Raw genomic sequence first — 11,808 nt, forward strand, 5'->3', positions numbered from 1 at the left:
AGGCAACCAAACCCCAAGTCAAATCATCAATGGATACCTATCATATTTATCACTTAATTCAGATCTTCCATACTTTCTCTTCATAGCACGTAAATCTTACACCTTTTACTAACCACATCTTCCAAAAGACTGGAAGTTGCAGAGGTGCCCTTGTAAGCCAGCAAGCAACGCACTTGCACAAAGAAACACCTAGGTTTGGAACCAATCTACTCCTGTCTACCACTCTACACATTTAACACTTTATTCTACTTAGATCCCCTAGGAAAATGCCACTTGCCAACTTACCCCACCACAAAGAAAACACTTTTCAAAATGAAAGGGAATAAAAGCACTTTTATTTGGAAATTTCAAGTTGCAAGGAGAGCTCTCAGCCAAGCTCTGTGACCTAGCTAGCCGATTATTTACAGGATCTTTGGGCAGGAATTGTTAATGAGCTTTTAATTTGGACTGCTTAAGTTGCCAAAGTGCTCTGAGCTCCAGTGAAGCACCACAGAATCCATAAAGGAAACCTTATCAATCACTTCCCGGCAGCTACCTTCCCCCAACCCCCACCTCTCTGAGGAGAGGCAGCCAAGTGGGTTTCTAACCAAGATCACAGACACACACATTAGTGGAGTCACACTCCAAGTCCCTGTTTATAAATTGGCTTTTAAATGGTAGGGAATTCAGGTATAATATACTTAAGCTCCAGGCATGAACCCACCAAAACAAGGCATGCTGTGTATGATAAAGTCCAAATAAAGCAGAATTTGATGAAGCCAATTTCTGGTAGAAACTCTACAATCAAAAATCATTCAGCCAATCACAACCTACTATAGTTCAAATAGTGTTCAGTCTTTAGCCAATGGGATTCCTGTTTTTTTGCCCTTCAGCTGGAAGGCTGATAAAATGTCTGACAAGAACTAATACCAGAAACCTACAGCAGAGGCAATGATGGGTAGTACCAGTTTGCAAAATCCAGCCCTAAGGACAGAATTCAAGCCCCCAAAGAGGAGCCATGTTCAGCATTTTTCAAGTCAACAAGACGCAGTTATATTTTGCAAGACTTTGCAGTCAAGCCCCAATCCAAGTTCATGACTTTTTAAGAAAACACCTGTTGCTGGAGCATTTGCAGGAAAAGCAAACAGGAAGCTAGCCAAGTTAGGCCCTTTATTCACTCTTTCCACCATAACTACTACCACGGATACAGATTTACAAAGACGTAAACTGCTAACCTAGCGTGTCTGCGCGTTATGTGTGTCGGAGAGGGGGTAAAGGGGATGTTCTATCTACCATCTCCTTGCTAGTTTTCTATCCTCTTTGATCAAACCTCTTTCTCCTAAGGAACCCCAGGTAAGAAGTCAGCATGCTTAATCACCTCACCTAGCCTGTCCTGCAAAGCCCTGCCCCTCTCCCTCTCCGCCAGAACGTTTTTCAGTAGACCATATGCATCCAGGGTGAGCACTTGGGCCAGTACCCCAAGCTGCCCAAACTGCGCGCCGCGACCCTCACCCCGCATGCATTACCAGGGCCCAATCTGGGGGGCCTCGCCGCATCACCCACCCCGGGATGTTGCCCCCAACTTGGGCCCATCCAAGTCCAAGGGATTGTAAGCGGAGGAGCAGGGGGCCAGGAGACCAGCCCTCCTTCCCAGGGCCGCCCCCGCCCCCCGTCAGCAGCGGGAGAGGCTGTCGCCATGGCAACGCCCCCTCCTCGGGGCCAGCGCGGCAGGCTCCCTCCAGGTGCAGGCCCCGACGTCTCCCTCGGCCTGAGCAGAAGCTCAGGACAGTTTACGGCGGCGGGCGCGGCCCGCGCCGACTGCGGCGCCGGCCAGGCAGAGGCAGGGCCAGCTCCGCCCGCTCCCCACCGCCCGTTCCCGGCCGCCTCAACAGCGGCAGCCAGCACCACGAGTCCACAACACACCGACTCACCTCCGCGCACTCTGACCCCGGCCGACGCAGCGGACGGGCGGGCGCGGTGGCCAACCGCTGAGCCCGCCGCCGGCTCCTCCGACCAATGGGCTGCAGGAGGGCGGGGCTTCTTCTCCCCGAAGGCTCGCTCTCCCGCCGACATGCGCGCTAAGGAGTGCCAAGATGGTGACTCCGTTCGGCAGGCCTTATGGGACTTGTAGTTTTGATATTGCACGTATTTAGAAGAAAGTGAAGGGGCCTCACTTCAGAGCTGTGAAAGAAATTTTTTAAAAAACGAAACTTTTTGAGGCCTAGAACGACCCAGGTAACCCACTTCCGTTTTCCCACCGTCCAGTATGCTCATGAGGTGAGTATAGGTTCGTAAGGTGACACGTTGTACTTAGATGTCACCTCATGAGTCGTTCATTCAACAAGTCATTATTATCATTACCTCTCTAAGGTGAGCGTGGGGAAGACCTGAGAGGAGGGGGATTTTAGGCGAAGAAGAAAATGGTTAAGATTTCTGAAGGCCTTCCCAAGGAAGAGGGAACTGAGTGGTCAGAGCAGCTCCACAGGGAACTTAAAGAGTTAAAAGGATTCTGGCCTCTGCTACAGAGAATTTCCACAATTACTTCAGTCAACTGGAAGAAACTCTGGCCAAAGCCAGAGATGTATTTCTTCATCTTGGTTATGCCTCTCTGGGAAGTCAAGAGTACCAGGTTCTGAGCTGTGGAATCCCAGCCTTGGCCAAGCCACTGATGGCTTTGACAGCCTCCCACTCAGCCAGAAACCGTCTTCTGGGCCCAACTTCAGTCACCAAGCCCTCTGTCTGCCATCTGAATATATTCACTTAAGAAAATGATGTCATTTCTGGACCTTACCACCTCCATGAGATCTGACTTTAACATAATATGGTTTCCACCTGAGCTGGGAAAACCTGATAATCCCCATATCAGGGAATGCTTACCTTAATCCCACATGGTGGATTAGGCGATTCTGCTCTGCACCTACAGAATTTATTGCATGGTTTTATAATTGTCTTGTTTCTTTCTTGTCTCTCCCCCAGGGCTGTAAACTCCTTTAACATAGGCATTATTTGCTTATTGTTTATGCTGTGAAGTAATACCCAGCACAGTTCCAGATATAAAGCAGGCATACACTAAATGTTTGTGAACAAATCAGGAAATAAGCATCAGCAGAGACCAGTGTCTCCTAACCCAAGGTCAGTAAAGTGAAAGTACACCTACCTGTCCCCTGATTTTTGGAGCTGGAACTGGGTCTTCCTCCTCCCATTAAAGGCTTCCCTGGTGGCTCAGCTGTTAAAGAATCCACCTGCAACATGGGAGACCTGGGTTCAATCCCTGGGTTTGGAAGATCCTGTAGAGAAGGAAAAGGCTACCCACTCCCAGTATACCCAGTATTCTGGCCTGGAGAATTCCATGGACTCTCTAGCTCATGGGGTTGCAAAGAGTAGGACACGACTGAGCAACTTTCACTTTCCTCTCATTAATGTTATCTAGATGTTAATCCCAGTTGATTAGATCAGTCAACATGTTTCATTATATAGTGCCTCTGATAAGTGTCAGGCACTGTTTCTTTTGCTGAGGATTCATTGGTGAGTGAGTCACACAAAATCTGTGTTCTCAAGGAGCTTTTATATTAGGGAAGAAGAGAGAGAGGAAGAGCAGACAATGAACAAATAGATAAAATTAGACCAGTAAGAGGCCCTAGTATGGCCTCTCTTGCCTCTGGCTTTGTTATATCCTAAATCTAGTGTGAGAATAGGTCATAGCCAGCCTTCTTGGCTGTAAGAATGAAGTAAACATACTGTATGAGGATTGGAGATTTTCCTTAGTGCCCAGCCCCAGGATTCTCCATGGAGACTTCCATGGTCCCCTCGACTGCCCCAAAATATGTTCTTTCCACCTTGGTGCTCTAGAGCTCATCTGGACAACTTCCAGGGCCTTGCCAAATTGTAAGCTTTTTTTGGACATGGACCAGGCAAAATGCACCCAAATAATAGGATAGTGTAAGTACACTTGGTGCCTTATACTGTTGCCTAAGCCAACATTTGGCTCCCTCAAGCCTTTGGCTGAGTTTTTTGTGTGTGTGTATGTGCGTGTGCACGTGTGCACACCCTCAGTAATGTCCAACTCATTACGACCCAACCCCATGGACTGTAGCCTGTCAAGCTCTTCTGCCCATGGAATTTTCCAGGCAAAAATACTGGAGTGGGTTGCCATTTCCTGCTCCAGGGGATCTTCCGGACCCAGAGCTCAAACCCACATCTCTTGTGTCTCCAGCATTGGCAGATGGATTCTTTACCACTATTCCACCTTGGCTGTGTTCTAGTTCCCTAGAAAACAGAGCCTGAGGCAAGGCTTATGTTGTAAGATTTCATTGGGAAGTAGAAATCCAGGATGGCAAGAGTCAGGGGAAAATGGAAGTGAGGCAAGCAAGGAGGTAAAGAAAATATAAATATGAACAAAGGTTGAAAGAAAGCACAGCTAGTCAGTCGTTTCGTCCTACAGACCATGTAAAACCATCACTACTCAGACAGGAAAGGAAGGTTGTATTACTTCACCACTCCAGCAGCCACAGTTCAGTTGAGTCACTCAGTCGTGTCTGACTCTTTGTGACCCCATGGACTGCAGCATGCCAGACTTCCCTGTCCATCACCATCTCCTGGAACCAACTCAAACTCATATCCATTACGTCGGTAATGCCATCCAACCAGCTCATCTTCTGTTGTCCCCTTCTCCTCCTGCACTCAATATTTCCCAGCATCAGGGTCTTTTCCAATGAGTCAGTTCTTTGCATCAGGTGGCCAAAGTATTGGAGTTTAAGCTTCAACATCAGTCCTTCCAATGAATAGTCAGGACTGATTTCCTTTAGGATGGACTGGTTGGATCTCCTTGCAGTTCAAGGGACTCCCAAGAGTCTTCTCCAACACCACAGTTCAAAAGCATCAATTCTTCGGTGCTCAGCTTTCTTTATAGTCCAGTTCTCACATCCGTACATGACTACTGGAAAAACCATAGCCTTGACTAGATGGACCTTTGTTGGCAAAGTAATGTCTCTGCTTTTTAATATGCTGTCTAGGTTGGTCATAACTTTCAGTTAGACTTTATTTTGGGGGGCTCCAGAATCACTGCAGATGGTGACTGCAGCCATGAAATTAAAAGATGCTTACTCCTTGCAAGGAAAGTTATGACCAACCTAGATAGCATATTAAAAAGCAGAGACATTACTTTGCCAACAAAGGTCCATCTAGTCAAGGCTATGGTTTTTCCAGTAGTCATGTACGGATGTGAGAGTTGGACTGTGAAGAAAGCTGAGCGCCAAAGAATTGATGCTCTTGAACTGTGGTGTTGGAGAAGACTCTTGAGAGTCCCTTGGACTGCAAGGAGATCCAACCAGTCCATTCTAAAGGAGATCAGTCCTGGGTGTTCTTTGGAAGGAATGATGCTGAAGCTGAAGCTCCAGTACTTTGGCCACCTCATGCGAAGAGTTGACTCATTGGAAAAGACTGTGGTGCTGGGTGGGATTGGGGGCAGGAGGAGAAGGGGACGGACAGAGGATAAGATGGCTGGATGGCATCAGCGACTGGATGGACGTGAGTTTGAGTGAACTCCGGGAGTTGGTGATGGACAGGGAGGCCTGGCGTGTGGCAATTCATGGGGTCGTAAAGAGTCAGACATGACAGAGTGACTGAACTAAACTGAAAATAAATGTCACTGTTTCCACTGTTTCCCCATCTATTTGCCATGAAGTGATGGGACTGGATGCCATGATGTTAGTTTTCTGAGTGTTGAGTTTTGAGCCAACTTTTTCACTCTCCTCTTTCACTTTAATCAAGAGGTTCTTTAGTTCTTCACTTTCTGCCATAAGCGTGGTGTCATCTGCATATCTGAGGTTATTGATATTTCTCCCAGTAATCTTGATTCCAGCTGTGCTTCATCCATCCTGGCATTTCGCATGATGTACTCTGCATATAAGTTAAATAAGCAGGATGACAATATACAGCCTTGATGTACTCCTTTTGTGATTTGCAACTAGTCTGTTGTTCCATGTCTGGTTCTAACTGTTGCTTCTTGACCTGCATACAGATTTCTCAGGAGGCAAATCAAGTGGCCTGGTATTCCCATCTCTTTAAGAATTTTCCACATTTGTTGTGATCCACACTGTCAAAGGGCTGCCACATCCACAGGGAGCACCAGATCCCACACCCCAAAGCACAGTGGTTCTAATCATAAGAAGCCTCTGGCTTAATCAAAATAGGCCATTGCAGTCTCACCACAAAGAAGGCAATGGCAACCCACTCCAGTACTCTTGCCTGGGAAATCCCATGGACGAAGGAGCCTGGTAGGCTACAGTCCATGGGGGTTGCGAAGAGTCGGACATGACCGAGCGACTTCACTTTCACTTTTCACTTTCATGCACTGGAGAAGGAAATGGCAACACACTCCAGTGTTCTCGCCCGGAGAATCCCAGGGACGGGAGCCTGGTGGGCTGCCGTCTATGGGGTCACACAGAGTCAGACACGACTGAAGTGACTTAGCAGCAGCAGCAGTCTCACCATAGTGGGCACATTGGAAGCTCTATTACAACCTAACCCTCCTCCTGAAGGAAGCTAAGACAATCAAACGTATTAGTAAATGATGTGATAGTAGTGGCAGCTGGGCTGTCCAAAAAACAGGACGCCAAGGCCCAGGGTGGGATGTGAAAGATGGGGCAAGTGAATTGTTGGAGACAGATGAACTGAGTCCAATACAGGCACAGATACACCCTGGGTAGACCACCTGGCTGCTGGATTAAGTGACTGAGCTAAAGTGAACACTGAGAGCAAGAACCAAAGAGAACCACATGGATTCTTCTGCAGCCCTGTCAAGCCACCAGGAAAAACAGCAAGATGACGGTCAAAGTTGGGATCTTAATTATCAGTTAAACGGCTCAAGGACCCAAGGACAGTGCCTGGCAGCCCTCAAACATGGCACAACTAAGAGAACCCAGACTGAGTCTGAAACCATCTTATTTCGTAACTAGAAAAACCGCTCTGCCATTCTCGGTCCCTGTAAGCCATGTGAGATAGCATAGTGCAGTTATAAGGAGGGAGAGAGTGGATAGAGCCTGCTCAGGTTTGCAACCTGGCTCTATCTGTGACCTTAGGCAAGTCACGTATTCTCTGAGGCTCAGTTCCTTCATCTCTCTAGTGTAGATAATACTAGTCTCTACTTGTTACTAGAATTAAACATGCTTAGAACAGTATCCTGTGTAGAGTTGAGTATGTATTGGCTATTACTATTATTCTTACCCCCCCATCCCTCTCGCAACTCCTCTTCTACTGTGATCACCACCGTACTACCTCCTCGCCCCTCACCCGCCACCCCCCCACCCCCAGCTTTTTCCACTCCAAGAGCAGTCAGGGCTAGACTTACCATGCCGCCTTCTCCCTGCTTTCCCCAGGGCTGTTCCCCAGGAGCCTGAGCCATTCATCTCCCTGGTGACCTGAATCTGAACTAAGAGATGGATGTGGGGTGGCTGAGGCCAGGGTGGTAATGTGCTCCCTTATCTCTCTGCCCCTCACCGGGGCCTAGTTAATTTTCCCTTTGATTTTAATATAGATTTATTGAAAGTTTCAGTTATCAAAACAAACTGCAGCAGCAAATTGGTGTTCTTTGCAGGCCTACAAGTGCCTATAAAGCTGCCATGCTCGGGAACGAATGGCGCTCTCCGGGAGGTCAGTCATGGCAACAGGAAGTCCCTGGGGACACACACACTGCAGTTTAATATTTTTCTTATTAGCCTTTTTCTTCTTGGCTATCTAAGCCTCCCCTTTAAATTGGAAATCAAATGGAGCCACCTGCCTAGGGAGGCTGTCTTCCCCAACTGCTCCACTGTTCCTTCTCTAGTCCTAGCCTTCCCACCCCTAATCCTCTGACTTCTCCCTGCCTTGCCCGTTGTTCCAGAGAGAATTGTGATTCACATGCCCCAGAGATAGGGCCCACCGTGCTGTCCCAACTGTGGAAGATTGGCTTAGGCTATCCAACTACCAGTCAGAGGCAAAGAACCCCTAAAATAGATTTAGGCCTCTTCCAGATCTGTGCTCAAAAGGGAGGGAAAAGCAAAAATTTTAAAGCAAAAGAGTTGTTTTCCAAAAGGCAGACCACCCTGTCAGGACCTACTGAGCTCTACAGAAATGAAAAGGAAATGATGAGTCTAGAAATTGGGCAGGTTTTCCTTCCATCCCAAGAATCGTCTGATTTCATTCTCACATCCTCACTGCCATTCCCAATATGGCCCCTCCTCTCGATCCCAAGCTGATTTATGAAACCCTTCATTTTCTGGTTTGCCCCATTGGTTCCTAGAAGGAGAACCACTCACTGCCACCTCTACACTCTGGAACCATCCTGTCCCAGGGGAGGGGCTTCATGACCTGGTAACCTCTCCCCTCCTCATCACCATCTCCTCTTCTGGGCCTAACATGTTGCTGGGTCACTTGTACCTTCCACATCCCAATTCCTCATGTCTTCCTCTTGCTCTTAAATGTTTCCTGCCAGCAGAAAGAGCTACTGTTCTTCAGAACTCAGACTATGACTAAGGGTCCTGACAGCTGTTGCTGTATAGAGTGGTGCTAAGTTTGGGATCCAGACAGTCCAAGAATTGAACCTTGTCTCTGATACTTACTCTGTGACTTGGGGGACCTCTCTGTGGTTTCAGTGTATCTTGTGCTTGCCTCTATTCTTGTCTAAGGACCGCTCTGTAATAAAATGATTTGTCTCTGTATCTCTTGCCTAAAATATGCTGAGATCCTCAAGGACGAAGACTGTGATTTAATCATCTTTATATTCCAAGTGTGTCTATTTGATATACAAGTAAAGATTGTTTACTATAAAATGGAGGGAATACCTACATAAACATAAGGCAAGGAAAGCACCTTCAACAGTGTCCAACCAACAAGAGGTAGGTTGCTCAATGAGTGAAATTCCCTCTATCAGTTTTCCCTTGAAGTTGGTCATCACTCACCAGCACTCCCATTTTTTGCTTGTCCGCATCTCATCTTCAAGTTCAGCTCTCGTTAGAACCCTTCCATCGCTGTTCAGATGCCAGCATTCACCCTGGTCCCTTCAAAGTGGTGCCAATTTCTCCTCTCCTCTAGACCAGGCTCCCTCTATTTTTCCCAAAAGTACTCACAAACTGCTGTCTCCTGGTGGCTCTGTTCCCTGGCCTGCCTTGTAACAATGCATATGCTCCCTACCATCTACACCAGCTTGTAGTAGTATCAGTAAGTTTACATTGTCACCAGTCGTGCTTATTCTAGGCCCTCACCCACCTCTGTGGAAACACCAATCCATAGCAATGTTCTTTAAAAAAAGCCGCAGTTGTGCCATCGGAGCAATCCAAGCTACTGTGCTCCACTGGCATCTGTCACTAAGAGCACCATGGATGCCGCCTTGAATGCTTCCGCTTGATGCATTCATTCTCATGGTACCATGACAGCGTGAGCGCATGGCACTCTCTCATGAAGTAAGAAGTTGACTCCATATTTAATGCAGCTAGGGGGACGTAACACCCCATAGCACTGTGGTTTGAGCTCCTAAGTGTTTCAGAGACAGTTCTTCCCACTTATTTAACCAGACCTATTTCTTCCCATTATGCACACCTACTACCACAAGAGGAAGGAAAACAGGGTGAGTTTAATAAAAGCCATCATACTGAACCAGAGCCACCTTCCTACTGTGGAAACACTCACTGGCAGAATCCCCCTCCCGTATCAGTTTTCTCTTTGGAGTTCTGCTGGCTTTTCCAGCAATAGAGGGTCTATCGGGTTATCTGTTTATACAGGTGTATACCTGATCCAGTTAAGTATTCGGTTCAAATTTGTTTTGCTCTAAGAGGATTTTCAGCCTAATGTAAAACAATGGATTCAAATAGATACTTGTGTACAGGGTTGTTGCCTAACTCCCCAACACTGGAAGTAGCCAAGTATCAGCTCCAAACCCATCAGAACCCCCATTCCACTACATTTCCCCCCAAGATTTAGTGAATAAAGTCCTTTTACTACCTGCCATCTTCCCTTACCTTCCCAGACTAATGAAGCCTTATCCTTACACTGCAGCCCTTATGGTTTCATAGCTCCTCCTTCCTGGTCTTAACTTGGCATCAGATCCTCTACACTTCAGCTTCAACCTATGCTTCCAGCCTTAACTCCTAGTAGTTCTTAACTCCATTATCTTCCAGACCAAAGGAGCTGATTATTACTTACAGAGGAGCTTCGCACTTTTCTGCCTCTTAGACTTTACTGGTGGTGTTCTCTAAACTGGGGAAACCTTCCCCATTCCCATCTCTATGACTGAACTCCCAGAGAAGTGTGCCCTGCCTCAGGAAGTATTTCCTGATCCCCTAAGTATTTCCAGATCCCCAAGTGGTCTGAAGATGAGGGACAAGTCACAGCTGGAAAGGTTTTTCCAAGCATGTGACATTTAAGTCAAGTCTGAAAAGTTGAACTGAAATTTCCCAGGCCCAGGAGGCGGGGAGGAAAAAAATGAAGAGGGCAACCCAGGCAAAGGGAATAACATGAGCAAAGACTCAAAGCAAAGAAATAGCCCACGTGTGGGTGGGAAGAAAGGACTACAGGTGGAGAAAATGTGGAAAATCAAGTGGTACAAGAGGAGCTTGAAGCAGGCAAGAGTTAAATTCATGCATAGTCTATCTTTTTAATTTTTTTAATTTATTCTAGCCTGCACTGGGTTTTTGTTGCTGCTTACAGGCTTTCTCTAGCTGCAGAGAGCGGGTGGGGTGGGGGAAGCAATACTCTGTTGCAGTGTGTGGGCTTCTCATTGCGGTGGCTCCTCTTGTTTCTTAGTAGTTCTGGCCCATGGGCGTGGTTGCTCCGCAGTATGTGGAATCTTAGTTCCTGGACCAGGGATCAAACCCATGTCCTCTGCATTGGCAGGCAGGTTCTTAACCACTGGACCACTAGGGAAGTTCTCATGTGTAGTCTTGTAAGTAAACCTTCTTAAAGTGTTTGGATTTGATTTTGAAGGCAGTAGAAATGCAAAAAAGCAAAATGGCTGTCTGAGGAGGCCTTACAAATAGCTGTGAAAAGAAGGGAAGCGAAAAGCAAATGAGAAAAGGAAAGATACATGCATCTGAATGCGGAGTTCCAAAGAATAGCAAGGAGAGATAAGAAAGCCTTCTTCAGCAATCAGTGCAAAGAAATAGAGGAAAACAATAGAATGGGAAACACTAGAGATCTCTTCAAGAAAATGAGAGATACCAAGGGAACATTTCATGCAAAGATGGGTTCAATAAAGGACAGGAATGGTATAAACCTAACAGAAGCAGAAGATATTAAGAAGAGGTGGCAAGAATACACAGAAGAACTATACAAAAAAGATCTTCACGACCAAGATAATCACGATGGCATGATCACTCACCTGGAGCCAGACATCCTGGAATGTGAAGTCAAGTGGGCCTTAGGAAGCATCACTACGAACAAAGCTAGTGGAGGTGATGGAATTCCAGTGGAGCTATTTCAAATCCTGAAAGATGATGCTGTGAAAGTGCTGCACTCAATATGCCAGCAAATTTGGAAAACTCAGCAGTGGCCACAGGACTGGAAAAGGTCAGTTTTCATTCCAATCCCAAAGAAAGGCAATGCCAAAGAATGCTCAAACTAGCACACAATTGCACTCATCTCACATGCTAGTAAAGTCATGCTCAAAATTCTCCAAGCTAGGCTTCAGCAATATGTGAACCGTGAACTCCTTGATGTTCAAGCTGGTTTTAGAAAAGGCAGAGGAACCAGAGATCAAATTGCCAACGTCCACTGGATCATGGAAAAAGCAAGAGAGTTCCAGAAAAACATCTATTTCTGCTTTATTGACTATGCCAAAGCCTTTGACTGTGTGGATCA

General features: G+C 46.7%; 1 protein-coding gene across 39 annotated transcripts in view; it reads right to left on the minus strand.

Annotated features, from left to right (window-relative positions):
- ERI3 (ERI1 exoribonuclease family member 3) overlaps positions 1-2,028 on the minus strand; it is a 132,781-nt gene extending 130,753 nt beyond the window's left edge. For 9 of the 39 annotated variants that reach the window (XR_011249348.1, XM_069554707.1, XM_069553369.1 and 6 more), the window contains exon 1: positions 1,911-1,936. Coding sequence is in view for 7 of the 39 variants with exons in the window: in XM_069552937.1 (XP_069409038.1) it covers positions 1,543-1,677 (135 nt within the window). In the remaining 32 variants the exon portion in view is untranslated. Of the gene's footprint in view, positions 1-1,542 lie in introns of all 39 variants that reach the window. The other 30 variants (XR_011249195.1, XM_069552937.1, XM_069553440.1 and 27 more) reach the window with 17 other exon arrangements.
- Between the last annotated feature and the right edge of the window lie 9,780 nt (positions 2,029-11,808).

This window comes from Ovis canadensis, chromosome 1, assembly GCF_042477335.2.
Source record: "Ovis canadensis isolate MfBH-ARS-UI-01 breed Bighorn chromosome 1, ARS-UI_OviCan_v2, whole genome shotgun sequence".
Taxonomy (NCBI): Eukaryota; Metazoa; Chordata; class Mammalia; order Artiodactyla; family Bovidae; genus Ovis; species Ovis canadensis.